Source organism: Paramisgurnus dabryanus, chromosome 5 (assembly GCF_030506205.2).
Source record: "Paramisgurnus dabryanus chromosome 5, PD_genome_1.1, whole genome shotgun sequence".
In the NCBI taxonomy this organism is placed as follows: Eukaryota; Metazoa; Chordata; class Actinopteri; order Cypriniformes; family Cobitidae; genus Paramisgurnus; species Paramisgurnus dabryanus.
This window is the reverse complement of record NC_133341.1, coordinates 37,640,594-37,662,203: the sequence shown is the minus strand read 5'-3', so window position 1 is coordinate 37,662,203 and position 21,610 is coordinate 37,640,594. Positions and strand designations below refer to the sequence as shown.

General features: G+C 37.4%; 3 protein-coding genes across 3 annotated transcripts; 1 reads left to right on the top strand and 2 right to left on the bottom strand.

Moving 5' to 3' along the window:
• Nucleotides 1-1,760: 1,760 nt before the first annotated feature.
• Nucleotides 1,761-13,148, bottom strand: smyd1a (SET and MYND domain containing 1a). Its single transcript, XM_065284023.2, has 10 exons — nt 12,877-13,148; nt 5,575-5,751; nt 5,247-5,460; nt 5,039-5,169; nt 4,852-4,890; nt 3,409-3,592; nt 3,152-3,244; nt 2,648-2,811; nt 2,397-2,565; nt 1,761-1,965 (listed from the first exon to the last, which is right to left on the bottom strand). Exons 1-10 carry the CDS (start codon nt 13,011-13,013, stop codon nt 1,873-1,875), a joined length of 1,401 nt encoding a protein of 466 aa, XP_065140095.1. The 5' UTR covers nt 13,014-13,148; the 3' UTR covers nt 1,761-1,872.
• A 2,518-nt stretch (nt 13,149-15,666) lies between these two features.
• Nucleotides 15,667-17,739, bottom strand: spra (sepiapterin reductase a). Its single transcript, XM_065284037.1, has 3 exons — nt 17,328-17,739; nt 16,676-16,966; nt 15,667-16,201 (listed from the first exon to the last, which is right to left on the bottom strand). The coding sequence occupies exons 1-3, from the start codon at nt 17,632-17,634 to the stop codon at nt 16,011-16,013; spliced, it is 789 nt and encodes a 262-aa protein (XP_065140109.1). The 5' UTR covers nt 17,635-17,739; the 3' UTR covers nt 15,667-16,010.
• Nucleotides 17,740-18,351: 612 nt separating this feature from the next.
• On the top strand, nt 18,352-20,899 carry exosc2 (exosome component 2). Its single transcript, XM_065284046.2, has 9 exons — nt 18,352-18,512; nt 18,836-18,937; nt 19,018-19,063; nt 19,143-19,232; nt 19,530-19,595; nt 20,112-20,180; nt 20,268-20,444; nt 20,522-20,650; nt 20,736-20,899. Exons 1-9 carry the CDS (start codon nt 18,388-18,390, stop codon nt 20,814-20,816), a joined length of 885 nt encoding a protein of 294 aa, XP_065140118.1. The 5' UTR covers nt 18,352-18,387; the 3' UTR covers nt 20,817-20,899.
• The last annotated feature ends 711 nt before the right edge of the window (nt 20,900-21,610 follow it).

The window sequence follows — 21,610 nt, the reverse complement described above, 5'->3', positions numbered from 1 at the left end:
ATGTAAATGATGAGAAGTCATATCACTCCCTAGTTAAATACGGTGTACCGCAGGGATCAGTTTTAGGCCCTATCCTATTCTCGTTATATATGTTACCGCTAGGAGATATTATCAAGAAACATAACATAAGTTTTCACTGCTATGCGGATGATACCCAGCTTTACATCTCGTCACATCCCAGCGAAACCCACCAGTTTGCTAAGCTAACTAACTGCATTAGTGATATAAGTGACTGGATGACACATAACTTTCTTATGCTAAACTCCAATAAGACAGAGATACTTATTATCGAACCGAATCACTACAAACATAATATGACAGATTACAAGTTGCCCATAGATGGCTGCACTGTGGTGCCAACTTCCATGGTTAAGAACTTAGGTGTGATGTTCGACAGAAATTTATCCTTCAATAGTCATATCTCCAACGTCTGCCGCACAGCATTCTTCCATCTTAGAAATATCTCAAAAATACGCCATATGCTGTCTGCATCAGATGCAGAGAAGCTTATCTACGCTTTTATGACCTCTAGAATAGACTATTGTAACTCGTTACTCAGGGGATGCTATGCAAATCAGGTAAACAAGCTTCAGCTAGTTAAAAGTTCTGGTCTCTTAATTATCCCTAAAATATCAAAAGTGTCTAAAAGTGGCAGATCCTTTTCCTACTTAGCCCCTAAGCTCTGGAATGATTTACAAACCAATATCCGAGAATCAGACACAGTTGATACCTTTAAATCTAGACTTAAAACTTTTCTCTTTAACAAGGCATTCACATAATTTGTTTTAGTAATGGTACTCATCTCACAATAGCTAGTTTGTACAACCTAATAAATAAATAAACTAAAACCTCATTTTTGTCAACACTTCAAAGCATGGTAAATGTTATTAATATTCTTAAGAAATATGTTGAAACTTCGAATTAGTAGTCGGTTGAGTCTTAATTTGGCACATATGGTCGGGTTGCGATTTTGGCTTTTACCCATGATCTTGAGAATAGTATTTCATACAGAACCGTTTGCCACTGTACATTAGTATTACCGACGGCAGTGGGGCTTCTGGCCTTAGTCAAACGAGTTTCTTTTTCCGTTCTAAAGATCAGACGGGGGGCCCCATACATAGACTCGCCCTAGGCACACAAATTTGATAAAATCCTTAACTATATGTAATACACTTAAGCAGCAATAGTTAGCCTCTTTGGAACCGAGCTGACTTAAACCACATCACTGTGTGACACTTGCATTACATGTGAACGGCCCCTACGCTGTATATATATCTACCAAGGGTTTTTCCCTCTACTTCCCCGGCTAGGGGGGTTTTCAACCCGGGGAGGCAGCATTCTTGGGCTTAACTTAGCACCCTCTTCTGTACATTATACTAGTAATACGCTCGCTTATAATGTTGATTCATAGCCACAGCAAATTTAGCTGCTGTGCTATCTTGTATTATGTTGTGCTATCTGTGGATTTTCTGTGCTTTTCTTTGCTTCTATTAATGTAAAGCTGCTTTGAAACAATCACCAATTGTGAAAGCGCTATATAAATAACATTGAATTGAATTAGAAGAGATAAAACTGTGTTATTATGAAATCATATTTACCAATAATACTCATATCTGGAACATTTCTTCATGATGTTGATGAAACTAACTCAGAGTTTATGACACATCTGTTTACATACAGTTTTGATTTGAAAGTAAAAGACAGAATGTAAATGTATATTTACAAACTCAACTGGTTTCAGTCAAAACATGACAATGTGATTTGATCAAAATGCCTTTATTATGAAGAGTCAAATGAGGCAGATTGAAGCGTTATGTCTCTGTTAGATTCATGATCATGATGTTGTTGTTTTGAGTTAATCTCCAGCAAGTGTCATTGGCTCAACACAGCCTCTCTCATGTTATGATAAACCTCTTCATTCTGTTTGAACAAACGCAGCTCCATCTCTGTCTGCACACGCATTGTCTGAAAAACACAAATTACACAACTTACATCAGCTTCTAAAGTATCTTTAAACTCATAAAGATCCTGTCAAGCTCAATATGTTACTCTGGTGGACTGATGAAAATGAGTTTTGTAAAATGGTAAACTAAAAACAAATAAGGTTAAAAACTATTTTATCTGTATACATACACCCTTAGATCTAAATGTTCATTTGTGTGTATGTGATGATGTTCATGCCACTGAATCATGTTATTGAATCACATTACTGATTTATGTTACTAAATCACTAAATCACTGTATTGAATAATTATATTGAATTATGACATTGAATCATGTTATTAAATTACATCACTGAATCACGTTACTGAATCACTGATCATGTTACTGAATCATGTATTTAATGTAATTGAATCATGTATTGAATCAGGTAGGGAGTGCGGCTGGTGCTTCACCTCCAGGTCTTGTGTGATTGGATGGTGTGGTCCATGTGTGATTATCAGGATACCAAACGCTCTACAGATCAGCTCATGACCGATCTCTATTAAACCTGCACGCCAGTGTGTGACTCCTGATCTCATGATCGCTATTCCCAGCTGGGCATTGTTGGGATGATAGAGTTTACTAAGAATGGAAAAATAAGGAATTAAAGATGGTGTATTTTTAACTTTATGAACTATATTTCTATAATCCTCCACAGACTGACCCGTATCCCTTCACCATCCTGAGAGCGTATCCTGATGCCTCCTGAAACTGCTGGAGAAAGCTGAGAACTTCACTGACTTTACTGAGGAGACGCAGCACATGAAGATTTGTGTCTTCAAACACAGGATCCTGCTTCTCCAAACACTCATGACAGAGTTTCACCACCTTCAGCAGAACATCACATCATCAATAAATCAAAGCATTCATGAATGGTCCATGTTCATCAATATTCTGCCCTTCTCAAATATGAACAGACCACCACAGATAAAACTGAAGATAACAGAGACCAGAAATACAGACATACTCAAACATCTATCTAAACCAAACCATCTCAGATCTCACTGTCTGGTTCTGTCTTGAAAGGTTTATCATTAATCATCTATAAAGAAACAAACAGGACTGATTGGGTTTTATATCAGTCAACTGTGGAATAGAAATCCACTTGACTCACATGAGGGTTTGATATATCGTTGAGTTTGTGTTTGATATTGAGCAGATGTTTTACCTCACGGAAGTTGCCCTCAGTTTGAGCTTCTTCAATCTTCTTCAGAGTCTGGATACTAAAATCTGTCACCTGCTTCACCGCATCGGATGATACCTAAAGACAAACAACTTGAATAAATAATGGATCCATCTCACATAAAGGATTAATTCATGAACCAGACTTCTCACATTATACTCGTTCATTACATAATGAAGATTTATCAAGAAATAAATGTTCTGTGTTTTTTGAATGATATGTTGATGATGACTGATCTAAACCTTTTCTTTGACAGCAGTCATGAGATCGTCTTTAACTCCATGAGCGCAGTGATCACAACTGCAGTCAAAGTAATACTGCTGCTTCAACAAACGCTGACGATCTTTAGACACGTTCAGAAAATCCACATAACTGACAGTCAACTCTTCTCCTGTTGAGACGTTCCCAAGAGCTCGCAGTTCAATCCTGACATCAGATGAGAAATAACAAGAGACACGGATAGACGATGAGTTCATTATCAAGACTGAAGTGTATAGAAATAAAAGAAAGACTCTCCAATATACTGTTAGACAACACACTGTTTTAACCAGATTAACATGGTCAGCATGGTTCAACTGGTTAATTTAAATGATGGTCTGTAATTAATGATTTTCAAGGTGAGGTTTTGGGCTCTGTGTTTCAACAAATGGAGTGATTTTTGGTGACAAATCTGATATTGACAAATATTTTAGGAAAATGCTTTTAAATATTTCGACAACTCAACAGAACACCTTGGGCAAATTCACTACACTTTCATTATGTTCAGGATGAAAACATCCAATAAATTAAACTGATGTAAAAATGTATCAGATTAATTTTTTTTGCATAAATCTGTTAATCAACCTCAGTCCTGACTCCTGATCAGAATTATCAAAAACTACTCGTCTTTAATGCATTGTTGGTTTTTTGTGCAGCATCAGATTTTGGTGTCATAATGGAAGTCAATGGGGCAAAACAGTTAATGACGGAAAAAAAATTAAATCTGATGCTGCACAAAAACTAACAATGTTTTAAGTAATCTTTGACATGCCCAAGACTATGATAAAAGGTTAAAAAAATATCCAGTCACTTTTAATACTAAAAATCTGTCATTTTGTGTTTTTTCCCAAATCAGTCACATCATTTATGAACGTGGCAAGTTAAAATCCTGGAATTTTTGTAAACATTTAGTAGTCTTGATCAGTTTTGAGGTTGATTAATAGATTTATGCAAAAAAGTGTTTGAATTGATGTTTTTATCCACAAACAACATGAAAGGGTAGTGAATTTAAACAATGCACAAGAGTTAATTGAATGAAGATATAAATATTTAAAAGTAATTTCTGAATGAATACAAGCTCAAACAATTGATTGAATTGTATAATCAAAGAGAATGATAGTTTCAAATGAAATAAAGCATGTCATCGCCCTTTGGTGTGTTATTTGATGTGTTATATACAGAGAGCAACATTCAAGATCTCTAATCTTCTCCAGAATCTCCAGAGCAGAATCTGAAGGATGATGAAATATTCATGCACACAACAATGTTGTAAGACAATGCTAAACTAAATCCAAAAACATATCAGTTAAGATTGAATTATTCATGGCGTTGTGCTGTTTTACACAACATCTAATAAAGGTTTTCTTAATGTTTGTGTATTATAGAGTCATCATGACACAGATGTGATGTTGTTGAGAGAGACCCACCTTCTGTTCGAGTGAAACGCAGTATCCAGAGCTGTTTGACTGTAAGACAAAAACACACACACTGAATATTTAAAGACACACACTTTTATTCAGAACACTCCAGAAGTCCTTTTAACAAGCATCTCTCTCTGTAAACAGATTGATTTTTACCCTTGATATTGAGTTATAAATCATCTCACAAACTCACTTGCCGTGATTCAGGACGACGGTGCAGTTTGGCCAACAGTTGTGATTCACCAGACAGAGGTTTGGAAAGAGACCAACCCCAACGGCCTGAAGACCTCTCTGATCGGTCATTGTAAAACCATTACACTTAATCTGAAGAAGACAGAAGCCTCTTACTCATCTCAATAAGACATCTGCAGTTTGAATCCTGTCAATAAAACGACACCTACCACACCAAAGATATGAGCCACGTAATCCTCTCCCACCGGCTTGCTCTTCTTAGGCCAGTAATGAAGGAAGCTTTGCACATCGACTTTGAGCTCCTTCAGCTCATCAGGAGACATATCAGACAAATGATCCTCCAGCAGGTCAAGAGTGGTGAGCTGAGTGTCTGAGATGACGCCAGTGTCCTTCTGCATACGCCACATGATACGAGCCGCCAGACTGAAGAAGACACAATTAAAAAGAATTTAGCAGACAAATAAAAGAAATGATCCAATGATCTCTGGAAATCATGTAGAATGAGAGATTGTCTCTCTCACCTGTGATTTTACTCACCGCACGTTTTCATTGGGTTTCTTTCCCATCTTTCTAATGGCAGAACACTCTTGTTTGTGCTCGTCCCAGGCGGCGCGCTGGCACGTGCGGTCGCAGTAGTGGGCAAACTGACACTGGGCACAGCGATGAGGGTTCAACTGACGCCGAAAACAACCGTGACAAACCTGCATAGAGAGACTGACAGCACATGTACAGGTGTCAACATTACACACACACAGCTGTCTTATAATCATTTTATTTAACAAACACAACACATTTTACAGATGTTCCTTTAGAGGTCAAACCATTAAGCCTAAAAAATCCAATGTCCAGTGAATCCTGGATTAATAACTGCAGTTAGAACAAAACAAAAAAATTTCACAGATGAGTTTCTTACAGATCATTTCTGTATGTATATTATCTGCTGTGCGTTTACATAAATCTGACCCTGATGTTAAGATGATCCCCTCCAAAGATATGTCAATCTGTCAGAAAGACTCCCAGGGGTCAGGGGGACATGTCCCCCCATCTGAGGGTGGTCCCCCCCAAAATGATGATTATAAAACAGCCCGTTCTGGTTCTTCATTCTGATGCGTTCTCAGCTGTGATAAAATACCCCGGTAACCCCACGGTTCAGACCGCATTACATAAGTATCACTGCGCACTGTTGCTATGTACTGATTTATTAAAATAAACATCACAGTCTTAATCATATTTTTTTTCTACAATTGCACATTATGGCGATGTCCAGATAAATGTCAATAAATATTGTTGAGTCATCTTGTCAACAAAGAGAAAACGTTCCCTGAGGAGTTTCTACCTCAAATTCATATTTCCGCTATCCAATGGGCGGCGATCTTACCCAACTTAAGCACTGATCATTCACTCAACACTAAAAACATTGTGTACATTTTGATCAGGCTCTGAATCTGATCTCTTACAAAAGTTATTCACAAAAATTTAATTATCTTCGCTTTTAGCTGATAATTTTGAGAGGTGATAAGAGAACAAATGATACAATGAAATTGGTTTTTTGACAGTGGAGCCTGTTCTTTTATTCAATATTTTATGTTTATTTAAAGAAGGTAATTTTTTTGGAAGACATTAAATTAAATCTGGGTGGCAACTTAAAAAAAACCCAGCTGAATGGGAAAGAGTTCAGCATGCTTCCAAGCATATTTGATCACTTCAACAGTTACGATATAAATGTTAATGTATAAATTAGATGAATGTTGATTTATAAAATAAACACCACAGTCTTAAATCATATTTTCATTGTGTCTTTGCTGCGTCTGTTTTGCTTGAGAACTGCCCTCTGTTTCAGCCACACTTGATTCTGAGAAACTACTTTGTTTGGGAGAAGAGTAATATTTGTACTAATACCAACTTATTTGTGTTTTATTTTATGGATTCCTGTTATGCATATGTAGTAACCGTTTTATAAAAGCAATAAGCCCCACGAAGCAGTGGTGTTACAGTGCATTTTATAACAGCTAAGGGGTTTTAGGAACTCTTCTTCACGTTGTGCCTAACAATGCCCCTTAGCTGTTATAAAATGCACTGGTTACCCACTGCCTCTTGGGCAGAAGTGGAAAAAGTAATAAAATATTGTACTCAAGTAAAAGTAAAGTTACTTTAAAAAATTTTTACTTAAGTAAAAGTAAAGTTACTTGTCTAAAAATCTACTCAAGTAAAAGTAAAAAGTAAGTCATTTTAACTTTACTCAGAGTAAAAGTTACTTTTTTTACAGCGGGATGAGGTGGAGGATTCTAGTATAGTTCAAAAACGACAAGGGAATATACATCTCAAACTAGTTGTGTTTAATTGTAGTAACATCTTTACAATGAAAGTGCAATAAGCTTTTTAAAGTAAGAAACATTTATGGAATTGTTTAATGATTTTTACATGTGAGTTATGCACTTTTGAAGGTGGTCAGCAGCTTGTAAATACAATCAATTGATGTATTGCTGGTAACATACATTATTTTATTAAACTATATTTTAAATGAGCATATAATGAGATGAGTGCCGTGTCATACATTTGACACGTTTATTATCTTGTTACTTCCCTGACATGGGGACCTGATGACCTTAATTCTTCTCTCTCTCTCTCTCTCTCTCTCTCTCTGCAATGTCTAATGACCTGCGCATTCTCGAGGACGTTTTGAAGTCGTGTTTGACTTGACGCGAAGCTGCTAGACCTCGGAAGATAATGCGCAGAGGCGGTCTTACCATAGAGGCATAGGTAGGCGGCCGCCTGGGGCCCCCCACCAGCGGTCAAATTAGGGGGGCCCCCAACCAACCTAATAAATAGCCTACATAAATAAATAAAACCCTTATCATCACGAACACTTCAAAAGCATTGTAAATTGTATTAATATTCTTAAGAAATACGTTGAAACTTTGAAATAGTAGTTAAAATGTCCAGTTCATGTTCTGTCACTAAACACTAACACCCCTTTCTTTCACAATGAAATGGACTAGTCCATAACGGTGCGTGCTGCGGCGCGAAAGATAAACACAAAGTGACACGGGACTGGGAAAGTACATGAACAGAGACTTAAAGACAAATATAAACGCGAAAATGGGGCTTTGGTAAGTCAACCGGCTAGTAATAGCCCTACATTGATACAAATAATTTTGTGGTGAAGTAAATAATGTTACTACAGAAAAAAACTATTGTAACCCTACAGGGCTCCAGACTGCGAGTAAATAGTCGCATTTTGCGAGTATTTTCCCTGCCTATGACTATTTTTTTATTAAATGTCGCACTGGCTGGACTGTGAAATTTAAATACAATTATATTAATATAATGCGCAGGCGATTACGTCTGCGAAGCATTCAGTCACTCTTCCTGTTGCTGCCCGCTCCCCCGCCTTTCTATCAGCTCAGGTGCATATCACCTCTCCAAACCCGTCTCTTTTGTCCACTTTCGACCGCTTCTGCCCTGATTGTTTTGAGGGGTGGTCTATGGAGACTGCGGGCGAGAGCGTCTGCTTTCGTTTTCGGGAGAAATGACGGGTTTAAAATAACGCGAACTAATATTATGTGATGTCAGAGTCAGTGGCGTGTTTACCATTTTGGTGGCCCTTTGCAAAGTCCAAGAACCGGGGCCCCCCATGCCCCAGCATTGCCCAAGGTTTTTCATTTGAATTGCACAACAATAATATTCAGTATAAAAAATTAAGTGAGATATATATATATATATATATATATATATATATATATATATATATATATATATATATATATATATTAACCGGGTTTATTTTGTTTTACACTGCTTAAAACAACACTAAATTGTTAGTTTGGTATGACAAAAATTATTGGTTTAAAAAAATGTTTCATGCCCCTCTCAGATATATCTTTTGCTTGCAAATGCATTATAGGATGTATTTAAAACAATGTTATTAAAACTGCAACTTCAGTGTCTGAAATCTTACTTAAAAAAACTAAATGAGGAAAAAGAGGAAGCATTAGATTAAGATTCATACTGATCTAACAAACTGAACTAACAAACACCAGCAAACAACATTGTAAGTTGGTTATTGCTTGAATTCATGGATGGGAATCACATAAAACTCAATGTTCATATTGCAAAAACAAACTTACTGTGAGATACAACAAGCATATAGACTAGACATACACTAAAGATGAGATTTTAATGACAATGATGAGATACAGAATATGATGTATGTATTTTCGACGTGATTTAAACCCCTGCGTGGTGTCTTTATCATGTTTATACCTGTATGAGTGTGGAACAAAAGATGCGTGTCATCAAACCAAACCACCAATCACAAGTGTGAAGCCCAAAGTCTTAAAAGTAAATTTGACCATCGAGTGAATGTTGTGCAGTTACGAGAGCACAGAGTCAAGCGAGCGCTCATTCCAGCACTTGTGTGACTGCATTTGTGCGCGATGAGCAGAGGTGCGCTTTCCCGTAGAGTTTCGCTCATGAAGTAGCCTATATGTGCCCTCGCGAGGATGAGCGCAAATATTATTCTACGTGCATACTCGCACATCTCTCGCTCGCGCGTGCTTTATCCGTACCTTAGATTCGGGGTCTGAATAAACGTGACATACTTTCGCACACCTTGTGGCCACTAGGGGGCCCCCCAAGCCCGCGAGGCCCCACGCAATTGCGTGGTTTGCGTGGTGGGTAAACACGCCACTGGTCAGAGTCCGGTGTTGTAATTAACAATGCTGCACAGTGTTTTTTTATGTGTATGTAAGAGCTTTCTCTGATATTTCAGCACAGTTGATGAAATAATCTCCCCACAACCTCCACACGCTCGCAAAATGACACTAATAAAAGAGGCGGAGATCAGCTGCTTTAGTTTAATCAATGAAAGCCTAAAAATAGCGCTGTACACTGCGTATTCACGCTAGAAGTCAGAAAAAACGTAATACATTGTGCTCAGTACCTTAGATTACAAGTCCTGGCCAAATGATATCTTCAGAGTGCATGGAGACATTTTGTAGTGATTACAGCACAAGAATGTCGTTTCTTTACTCAAGTCTGTGTTAAAGTAGCCTAAAGCTTTTACAACAAAGTAATAAAAAGTTGATTGTAAGTTTAATGGTTTACAATAAGGCAAATATATGTTAAAAATAATAAGTATGGTAAAGTAAAAAAAAAAATATGTATATAAAGTATACAATTATTTGTACTTGTAATTAATTTGTTAATGCATTAAACTTGTTTGGACTTAGGTTTTAATGAATTATTAATGCATTAAACATGTTTGGACTTAGTTTTAGTGTTTATTTTTTGTTTTTCACCACCCAGTGACTGGTGCCACCAAATTGAGGCAAGTGCAACCTCTCTCAAATGTTAGTCTGGAGCCCTGCTGATGTTATGTTGGGGATGTTTTCGTCCACTATGGGGTGCTGTTGAGTCTTAATTTGGCCACAACCTTCAGCATATGGAATGATTTTTGGTGAAAAAATCTTATGTTGACACATATTTTGGGAAAATGCTTTGACATTTTTCAAAAACTCAGCAATACACTGTGGTAAAATTCACAACCCTTTTGTTATGTTTGTGAAGAAAACATCAAAGAAAACATAGTTTTAATATAAAGTGATTGTAGACTGGATTTTTTAAAACCTTTTAACACAGTCTTGGGTATGTGAAAGATTAGTAACAACATTGGCTTTGATGCATTGCTAGTTTTTGTGCAGCATCAGATTTAAATTATTTCTCCCTCATTTACTGTTCGTGGCTGTTTTTGCCCCATTGACTTATTCTCTATTGGTTTGTGTAGTGCTGCACTTTGTGTGACCTCTGCTTTCCATCTTCATTTTGGAGTAAAAAATAACTTCGCCTAGGGCCCCCAATTTGCTAAATCCGCCACTGATAATGCGCATGGTATTAAAAACGCGTCGTGGAATTTCGTACTTAAGAGCATGAATCCTACCTTTCATAGAAATGAAACACTCGCTTCGCGTCAGTGGAAAGTGGTCGCTTATGACCAGGGGTTTCTTTCATAAGATTTGAACTGAGGCGGGTGTGCATTAGCACGCGCCTGTCTCGTCCGTCTCCATGGTTCTTTTTGCGCGTTCCCCCGAGCCCCGCCCATTTACATCCGTTGCGCGTCTTTATCACCTTGCTTTTTAAAATATTTTTTTACTCAGTAACGGATATGATTTAAAATGTAGCGAAGTACAATTCTTTAAATAAAAAATACTTAAGTAAAAGTAAAAGTACAGATTTTAAAAACTACTCAAAAAAGTAAAAATACACAAAAAAAACTACTCAATTACAGTAACGTGAGTAAATGTAATTCGTTACTTTCCACCTCTGCTCTTGGGGCTAATTGCTTTATTAAACACCATACAAGCAACTCCAGTAAGTCGGTTGTCAAAGCTGTTTTATTCACCTTAAACATCAGATGTGATTCTTTTCTCTTTATTAAATTTTGATATTGAAGTATTTTCTATGATACAGCTATATTAGAGATTTAGATCGATGTTAGCTGACAGTCATGTCTTGATTATAAACAACTTCAAAAACATTGCAATAAATACATTTTTTTGATATTTCTAAATGCATTTACACTTTAAAATTCATAAATTTTGAATTCATCTGTGAAATTTAACAAAATGTGCAAATGCCATAAACTTTTGTTAAAAACAGAGCTGATTTTATTGCGATAATCCAAAATTTGATGGGGAAAATGAATGAGCTTTTTTGTGAGGCAACCAGTGTCCCATCCTATAAAAATACATCACCCCTGTGGCATTCTATAGATGCTGGAATGCTGTTAAGAATGAATAATTAATTAATTAATTATTAATACAAGTATGGAAGTGTGTGGTGACCTCACAAGCATGAATGACATCATCATCTATAATAAGATGACACAACAGCAGATGATGTCACCAAGTACACGTATCTCTCAGGTTAAAGCCAGCTGTTGTTTTCCAGACTTGTGTGATTGTGTTTAAATAAACTGAAGTTGTGGAGTTTGGCTGCTTTTTGCCCTGCGACCACAGATGACAGCAGAGTCTCTTGACTTTTTATGGAGTTGAAACTGGGATCTGTCACATGAGATCTACATCTATACATTACAGACAAACATCTGAAATATCTTCTCGAGTCACTTCTTCAGCCAACAAACATCTACAGACACATGAATGTTTTACTGACAGAATGAATTTCACCTATTTAACATTTAAACACAACATCTTGATTACAGACCCCAACCAACGTTCACAATAATACAGCACTAAAACAAACAGAACACATTCACAAACATAAGTGGTGATGATGTAATCTGAGAAATTGTATTTCATCATGTATGACATCATCATCTGTACAATACAGATTCATCATCTTCACATTAGTAATGGAAATAAAAGGGGTTGTGTGTTTTGGGTTGTTAATGTGGGCTTTTTTTAACCAGAAAGCAATTCGTTCATCCAAATAAATCTGCCACCATAAAAAACATTCATGCCCAAAAGCAAAAGAGTACTTCATTCTTAAAACTAAAGCTTCATTATCAGGCTTCTTTCATAAAAAAACTTTGTGTTGTACAAAAGGTCCATATAGTGGAAAAAGATATCGCTCCTTTTAAAAACCTTTGACTGAATGTTTCTTATGAGAAGTAAAAATGGTTCTTCTATGGCACTGCTGCAAAGAAGCGTTTTTGGCACCTTCAGTTTAAAAGTGCTGGCACGAATTTACAGTTACTCAAAGAAACACAGAGCAGCAGGTGACCTTTCTCAGTTACCAAACTATCAGAAGTCATGTGTCAGCTATGAGACACTGATGACATCATCACCAGGTGTTATTTCACCCGTATGTGCACCGGTTTACCTGTCAAACACAACAGCAGCGAAGCTGGCCTCAGAAAACACAACTTCTCCTGTCGAAATGTCTTTGGTAGCACGGAGGCCACGGCCCTTTTCTCCGGCCAAAAACACTTCCACCGGATCCATCTTTCCTACGGTCATCCTGACACGAGCTGCTGTCTGCTCCGGCTGCTGGAAGATCTGTTCACAGCGTTACCACAGCTTACCTTCACGTTCCCCTGCCCAACCTCCCTGACACGACCAAAAATAGACTTGATGTTCATGTGCTGGGGCGCTGCTATCTGTCCTGGGAAACTGAAGAGAAGCATGAAGGAAGCTCAGAGATGTTTGTCATCCGTGCCTGCTGGAGCTATTTGTGTCCGTCAGCTGTGTATGCTCATCATGAGGTGACATTAAACTGAGTTCAAGATCTACTGCTGCTCATTTACATGAAGTGATAACTGATGAAGAGAGATTGAAAGAATAAATAATGAAGATTATAAACACAGCTGATGTGTCACATGAGGAATACAAAGATCAGACTGTGATTAATGTGTGGAAAAAGTCTCATCTTTCCAAACACTTGTGTAATGTTTCTCTTCTGTTTACAGTAGACGTGGAGAGAAGAAACCAGCAGACGTCAACACAGATCCTGCAGTCAATCAACAGGATCTGCGCAAACACAAGATCTATATCTATCATTTTTGTACCAGCAGTGTCAATGAACAGAACTGCAAACATTTCAAATAAGTTTTTTTATATGTTGCCCTCATCTTCCATTGGTCAGCCCCACCCTGAACTCACGTCATTGGTTGGAGCAACAGTGCTGTGGGTGTGGTCAGGATCCGATGATCAGGGTCACAACATATATGTTTTATGCTTTTTGCAGGACTTCTTTGAGTCTGAAATAAACATTTGTTTCCAACAGAATTAACTACACAGATCCAGCTAATAACCTAAACATATTTGATGCTTTCCTCTTCTGATTTTAACCAAAGTTCACCTAATAATCTTTCTTTGATATTTTTCTTTTCTTTAGTGAGTGATGGAACTGTTTGTACATATAAACAATCTGCAAACGTACAACTCAATGCTATAGTGAGTTATTGTCTTTAAAAATAATCTATTAGTATTTCAAAATTTCAGCAAACACCTCATTTGTAGTCCTGCAGTTATTTCAAAGACTTAAGTTAAAGTAAGTGAAAGTAACTTGACAAACTGTTGCTATGATTGCTTCTATAGTTGACCTCATTTGTAAGTCGCTGTGGACAAAAGCGTCTGCTAAATGACTAAATGTAAATGTAATTAACTGTTGTATTATTGAAGAGCAGCCCGAAGGAGGATGAGGCCCCCAAGTTTATCCAACATTCCCTTTCCTTGACCATGTGACTAAACCCAACATGAAACAGTACATTTAAACTGACCAATCAGAAGACCATCTTTAACCCCCACTGTACTGAATAAACAATTCTGCCAATAGTCTTTGATCGACGTCAGTGAACACAGGAATGCAGATGGTACAGTGAAGGCAGTGAGGTTGACAAGAGTAAAAAAATCCTGTTTTCTTAGTTTTTCTCAGCCTTACGCTACAAAAAGTATAAAGTTGGAGAGAAATTTTACTCATGGTTTAAGGCAAATATATGAGATATATCAGAGTTGAGTTGTTAACTTGACTGGATTCATGCATACATTGTTTGTTCAATTGATTCAACATCTTTTTCATGATCAAATGCCTTGAATATATGGGAAGACTGACAGACACTGTCTCTTTCTGCAGGTATACTGATTTTGAAGGGCACCTATTATGACCTTTTTACAAGATGTTATATAGGTGTGCTCAGAATGTGTGTGTGTGAAGTTTCAGCTCAAAATACCTCACAGATCATTAACTATAGCATGTACAAAATGACCCTATTTGAGTGGGAGCAAAAACACGCTGTTTTAATGTCTGTACCTTTAAATGCAAATGAGCTACAGCTCCTCACTTCACTTCCTTACCAAGAGGGCAACCTGCTGATCTCTCTGATGAAGCCAACACAGAAGTGATTTGAACTGCAATTCATCAACTGGCCACTAGAGGCTCCAAAAGTGAGTCAATCCCATAGACCCTTGTGTTAAAATGCCCAACTTTACAGCAGCAAATAATATTATTACAGCCTGGTACAAGTGTTTTTGGTGTGTATACAGTAGCAAAGTTTGCTCTTAATGACAACTGTGAGGGGGTGAAGAAACTCATCCGTTTAAATTATATTCAACCTTAAAGTTATAATTAAGGGTGTGGCCACTTGAGTGTCGGGTGTCATTACCATTGAGTTGGGGGTGTGGTTTCAGCAACCAGCCACCTCAGCTTCACCCATGTCCTGCCTCTTTACACATTTGTAGTTATCCGCAAGTGATTCACGGTGACCCGTAATCAAGATGGCACCGCCTACTATTGTCTTCAAAAAAGCTCTTCACGAACACTACGTCCATATTTTTTTCCAGTCTATGGTCCTTACCAACAGAGACAGTGAGCGCTTTCAGTTCAAATAGATCTGATCAATACAGTCTGAGACAATAATATCTGGTGGACGGAGTACAACTCACTAAGGGTGGAAACTATGGTAATGCAGGACTGTAATGCGCGGGCTTTATCAGTGTGACCTCACATTGATAAGAGATTCAAAACAGCATATCTAATAAGACTGCTTTGGTTTAATGGGGATTAAAAATAAGGAGTTGGTAGTTTTTTTTTATTGTGGGGTTGTTGTGATCACACACTGGCAACACACATTTATGTCCAAACACCTTGTAAAAGTGGATTTTGCATAATAGGTGCCCTTTAAACTCCAGTTCTTTAATAAATTCTTCCATCTGCAGACAAACAAATACATTAATGTCCTAATGATCAACAGAATACAGAAAATGCCTCTTAAGAAAAATTGTACAATATATATAAATGGAGGATTATTATAAAAACATTTAAAACAAAATAAACAGCACAGCTGATGTGTCTAAGTGTCTCGCATATACTGGCTTGGATCTTCTGACATAAAAAATATATATAACGGAAATTAGAGGAAAGATTTGATCAGACATTTCTGATAACATTACTGGTCCCTAATATATAAAAAAATAAAACGTAATTAAAGTCAAGGCACAATTGTCAAGCAAATGCTTTTATAAATCATAGAAGTCCAGATGAGCTCCAGACGTGAAGTTCCCCTCGCTCAGAACCTTCATGAGTTTATTGACAGACACTTCACAGGTAAGCAGTTGACCCTGAGCATGCAGATTGTTGCATGCGCTCCTTATGCCGCTATCTGCACTGATGGTCCTCGCCTGCAGCTGCATGTCTGTGTCCAGAGGACCTGCAGTGAAAAATAACATCACAACATCAAGACTCAGAGAACTCACAAACTACAAGACAAGAAAGACAAAAGAATTGATGCAGATGTTTGTTATGCAGAATTAATTACATGTGCTTATTGTCACTTAACATTAAATCAAATCTATGTAAAAAAAAACTAGAAGAGTAAAATCGATTACACTAATATTTAAAGGGGTCATATCATGAAAATCTGTCTTCATGTTTAAATGCTATAATTGGGTCCCCAGTGCTTTTATCAACCTAAAAAATGTTAAAAAAGATCAACCCAGTAACTTAGTTTTGGTAAACCATTCTCTGCAACATGTGGAAAAATAGCTCATTGAAATATGGCTCCCTTTTGATGTCAAAAGGGGATCTTCTGCACTATCCAACCACGACACTGCCATTTAGTGCAGAAAGAGAGCAAATAATTGACAGCACAACTAAGTTTAGTTCTGGTTGTGATGTTGTGTACCGGGTGCGTAGCTGAGGACTCGTAGATCCGCTTCTTCTTCAGCCAGCACACGAAACATCATCTCACGAGCAGCTTTACCGGTGCAGTACAGAACCCACGAGGCAAACGGTTTGATCGCACACAGAGAGCTGATGTTAACGATGACGCGCGTCAAACCGGCGCGCCGCGGAACGGCGTTCAGAACTCCAGCGGTAAAACAGAGCGCAGAACTGACGTTAAAGGAGAGAAATGAGTCCACTTCATCCACATCCGTGAAATCACGACAATAACGGGACACATCGCCCAGAGACCCTGAGTGCACAAAATACAATCAGACATTATAAAACATGACAATGTGTTGTGCACGTGTACAGGTGTTACACAACATTATAATGTTTTCCAATACCATTATTAAACATCAGCTGTTAAAGGGATAGTTCACCTAAAAATACAAATTATGCAATAACTTTTTTTATCATCATGTTGTTTTAAACATGTATAAGTTAATTTTTTTCTGACAAACACAAAAAAAGGATATTTTAATAAATGATTGTAACCATTGATTTTTTGTTTATACTACAGACAGCTCAGACACTTTGTCAGTTTGTCCCCAGCTTTGAAGAACGTACCATTGTGAATGTTTGTAAGACTCAGATAAATTACTCTTAATGACCTGCATTATTGAAGAGCAGCAGATGATCAATATCCGCGCGTTGCGTCTCCTTGACCTCAGTAAGAACGCGCTCTATATCTTCTTTACGCGCTAAATCCGCAGAAACACAGCGCACCGTCAGTTGTGACGCGTCGCGGGACAGATGAGTCTGTAGCTCCTGCAGTCGGTCCTCTGATCGGGCGGCCAGAATCAGAACCGAACCGGCATCCACACGACCCGCGATCTCCAGAGCCAGAGCCCGACCGAAACCTCGTGACGCGCCAGTAATGATGACGAGCGCTTTACCGAAACCTTTAACAGTGTTCATTATACTGCCTGATATAACTGTAGCGCAGAATGCAGATCCGATTATAACCGATGGTTTGGTTTCTGCAAAGTGTAAGGCTGCGCTGATGAACAAATATTGATTCGTCACTCACGCCCCCCGGAAACAGACCTGTGACCACGTCCACACACTAATATTATAATAATTAATCCCACATTACCTGCATTCATTCAGTAAAGGCTAAAATCCATCTTCAAATGCATACAGACATAAGGAAAAACAATGAATAATTATTTTATATTATGTCCATTAACGATAATTACTGTAAAAATTAACTAGGCTTAGTCAAACTATAACTATTTTAGCAATGTGTACGAAACGGTGTAATTAATAATTGTCTGAAAGTTTATGATCTTTTTTTAAAGGGTGACTGAATTGATGACAACTACAATACATTTTATTAATTTAAAGAAAAGGAAGAACATCAGAAATAGCTGTCATTTCATTCAAATGCTCGTACTTGATTCAGTGTTTCATGAGAAGAGAAGACCCCATAATGAAAAAATGCAATGACTCCCCCTGCTGGACGTTAAGACTCTTACGTAAAGATTACAAAACAAAAGCGCACATGCGTGTCACTACATTAAACCGTTTATTTAAACAACATAATGAATGAAATTTCATAAATAATTTAGCGTGACATTTGGACGCACGCGTTTCTTGGATTCCTTTCGGGGCTTTTATTTTGAAAGACTGAATGGTTTCCGCCATTTTGGATCGGTGTGGCGTGAAAGCATGGCGGCAGAGATGAGATTACCAGCAGTTCATAAACACATTTCATTAACAGCATCACAGTTACATGACGATAAACGCCTGGTGGTACCTGGTGAAGTCATCACATCTGACACTGGGTTCATGAGGTAAAACATGAGTGAGGAACTTTTTGCGGAATGTAGTTTGATTCTGATGAATGTTCATCACTATCAAAGTGAACTAAATGAAGGCAGTAACGTTAACTTAAGCTAGTTAAATGTGTAGAAATTAATTAATCTATCGGAGAGTAAATATTAGATTTGGTGAGTGCTTGTCTACAGGAAAACTTTGGAACACTGGGTGTGATGATATATTTTGCCCGTAATTGTTATCTAAGGACGAGGTAACTTAAATTGATTTGATTAAGATGCAGCCTATATGTAAAAGCACATACTGTATGATGAGGATGATGATGATGTTTGTTTTTCAGAGGTCATGGCACATACATGGATGAAGATAGACTCACAGCATCAGTTGCTGGAGAAGTAGAGCGGGTTAATAAACTCATCTGTGTGAAGCCACTCAAGACCAGGTTAATATGACTAAACCTTCATGAAGTCTGTGAAGCCATGATCTGGGTTTTGACTGTTTAATGTTCTCTCGGTGTTTTAGATACAACGGTGAAGTTGGTGATGTGATTGTTGGCAGAATTACAGAGGTCTGTGATGTTTACTGATATCTCTGATGGATGTTTTTGTTTGTGAAGCTCTTCTGATGTTTTTTCTTTCATCATTCAGGTGCAGCAAAAACGATGGAAAGTGGAAACAAACTCTCGACTGGATTCTGTATTACTGCTGTCTTCAGTCAATCTACCTGGAGGAGAACTGGTGAGAAACATCCACACATTTCACATGATAATGTACAGCCACAAAGTCAGCAAATCTTTAAGTCCTGTTGTTTCACATCTACCGGCCAAAGAAAGAAAGAAAGCAATAGATGTGACATATTGTTGTGAGTGTAAATGATTTCTAATTGCTGTTAGTAAAGTGATTATTTATATTGACTTTATATCTTATTATTATTACTTCTGTCACTTCATATCACCTTATTTTTACCAAAGCACTTACTGTATAAAGGGTCCTCTGTATAAATTAGTTTTATTTCTTTATGTTTTGTTTTGTTAGAGACGTCGATCAGCTGAGGATGAATTGGCCATGAGAGATTATCTTCAGGAGGGAGATCTCATCAGTGTATCTAGAGATTTATTTTATAAATTATGTGTAGATATTCATGTTCATGTCTGTTCCTGTTTATGTTGTGTACAAATAATAAGTGCATGTTATTGCAAAGAAACAAATGCAATAATTGAACCTTATATTGGGTGACCTCACAAAACCCACCATCATATACAAACCATCTTTCACTTTCCGTTTAATTACTAAATGAATACCCTAATATATATGTGCATATAAAATAATCATATTTATATATTTTATATTTAAAGGCAACATTTCACAAGATTTTTTTAAATCTTTAGTGTCCCGTGCCTAGTGCAGATTAAGGGGCAGATTTATTATAATAAGTTTTCTTTCTGACATCACAAGGGAGCCACATTTGATAAAAGCACGGGGGTCCCCATTATAGGACTTAAACATGGAAAAAGTCAGATTTTCATGATATGTCCCCTTTAAGACTGTGTTAGACCGTAAACAAAGTTTAGAGATTTGATTATAATTTCCAGCTAATTTCTTAAATTTCTTTTACAGGCAGAGGTTCAGTCCATATTTTCTGATGGTGCTCTTTCTTTGCACACTCGCAGTTTGAAGTATGGGAAGGTAAGAAAATCGCTTCTTATGTCTGCACTATTAGTCATTATGCATACATATAAGTCCAGTAAGGGTGTATGTGTCGTGTTTTATCAGCTGGGTCAAGGTGTGCTTGTGCTGGTATCACCATCTCTAGTGAAGAGACAGAAAACTCATTTCCACAATCTACCGTGCGGCGCCTCCATCATACTGGGAAACAATGGCTATGTGTGGCTGTATCCTACACCAGGTCAGCTGGACGAGGAGGCTGGAGGATATTTCACCAACATGGAGGTGAGACCCCCATCATAACATTATTGGACTGTATATTCACGTAAATACATCCTAATCATTTCTCTTTGCTCTGTTAGCCCGTGTCCCTGTCGGATCGGGAGGTGATTTCTAGGTTAAGGAATTGTTTGTTGGCTCTGGGAGCTCATAAGGTTTTGCTTTACGACACAAGTGTGCTTTACTGCTATGAGTCTTCTCTTTCACATCAGGTAAAGTTGCTGTTTGTCTCTTGTCAAACATGTTGTTGACCTCTGCTGTTCCCATTTAAATGTTCGTCTCTTTGTCTCCTTGTAGATTAAAGATATCCTGAAACCAGAAGTGATGGAGGAGATCATTCTGGAGACACGACAGCGTCTAGTTGAGCATGAAGGCTGAAGTATTTGTTTGTTTTAGTCTTTGTGCTCTAAATGTAAAATACCACAGATTTCATTTTTAATAAATACGCTTTTCATAATTCAGATGCCCTGGTTGTTTCTATTACAAACAAAACTCAGTGTCCACCTTGTTTCTAATTTATGTAAAGTTGCTCAGGTATATGTGAGTCAAAATTAATACAGATATTGTTAAATGTGCATACACATCTGCCTAGGCCTGTAACATAAATGCTTTGCTTTGTTTTGTTTTATTAGGATCCCCATTAGCGGCCCATTTATGGCAGCTAATCTTCCTGGGGTCCTCTTTAAAATTATTTACAACATAAAATTACACAAAGCAATAACAACACAAATTAAGATATTTCAAACATTGCACTTACATTCAGAAAAAAATTACCAATGCTGAAGTAAAAATATAATTTTATTTATCTCGTGTAGACTGACACATGCTAAATAAATAGTCAGTCAAAATATATTTTAAGTTCATTTTCATCCCTCAAACACAATCGACTCTCAATGGATCTAATTCATGTATCAGGCAGACGCACGTTTTAACAAACAAATCATGATTCAACAACGTTGTTCTTACATTTTTGCGTACATCTAGAAGAAACTTTAGTATGAAAGTTTTTGTTGATTCATGATGTGCATGATTGGTGAATGAGACCCACTGTGATTTTGCTGTTGATCCGATAGAGGGCAGTGATGTCAGATACCACACATCTCAAACCACCACAACTGAAAAACAAACAACAATTGCAAACTAGTTGATCATTTATGGTAAAAGTTACATTT

Bases quoted from the DNA above. Each gene is read 5' to 3' on its own strand.
- smyd1a (XM_065284023.2), bottom strand. From the start codon at position 13,013: ATGACCGTAGGAAAGATGGATCCGGTGGAAGTGTTTTTGGCCGGAGAA. The intron at 5,461-5,574 runs GTGAGTAAAATC...TGTCTTCTTCAG, and splicing joins AAACCCAATGAAAACGTGCG to TCTGGCGGCTCGTATCATGT. The intron at 3,593-4,851 runs GTGGGTCTCTCT...ATCTGATGTCAG, and splicing joins GCGTTTCACTCGAACAGAAG to GATTGAACTGCGAGCTCTTG.
- spra (XM_065284037.1), bottom strand. From the start codon at position 17,634: ATGAACACTGTTAAAGGTTTCGGTAAAGCGCTCGTCATCATTACTGGC. The intron at 16,967-17,327 runs GTCATTAAGAGT...TTGTGCACTCAG, and splicing joins GCTGCTCTTCAATAATGCAG to GGTCTCTGGGCGATGTGTCC. The intron at 16,202-16,675 runs GTACACAACATC...TTTTCACTGCAG, and splicing joins AGTCCTCAGCTACGCACCCG to GTCCTCTGGACACAGACATG.
- exosc2 (XM_065284046.2), top strand. From the start codon at position 18,388: ATGGCGGCAGAGATGAGATTACCAGCAGTTCATAAACACATTTCATTA. The intron at 18,513-18,835 runs GTAAAACATGAG...TTTGTTTTTCAG, and splicing joins TCTGACACTGGGTTCATGAG to AGGTCATGGCACATACATGG. The intron at 20,651-20,735 runs GTAAAGTTGCTG...GTCTCCTTGTAG, and splicing joins AGTCTTCTCTTTCACATCAG to ATTAAAGATATCCTGAAACC.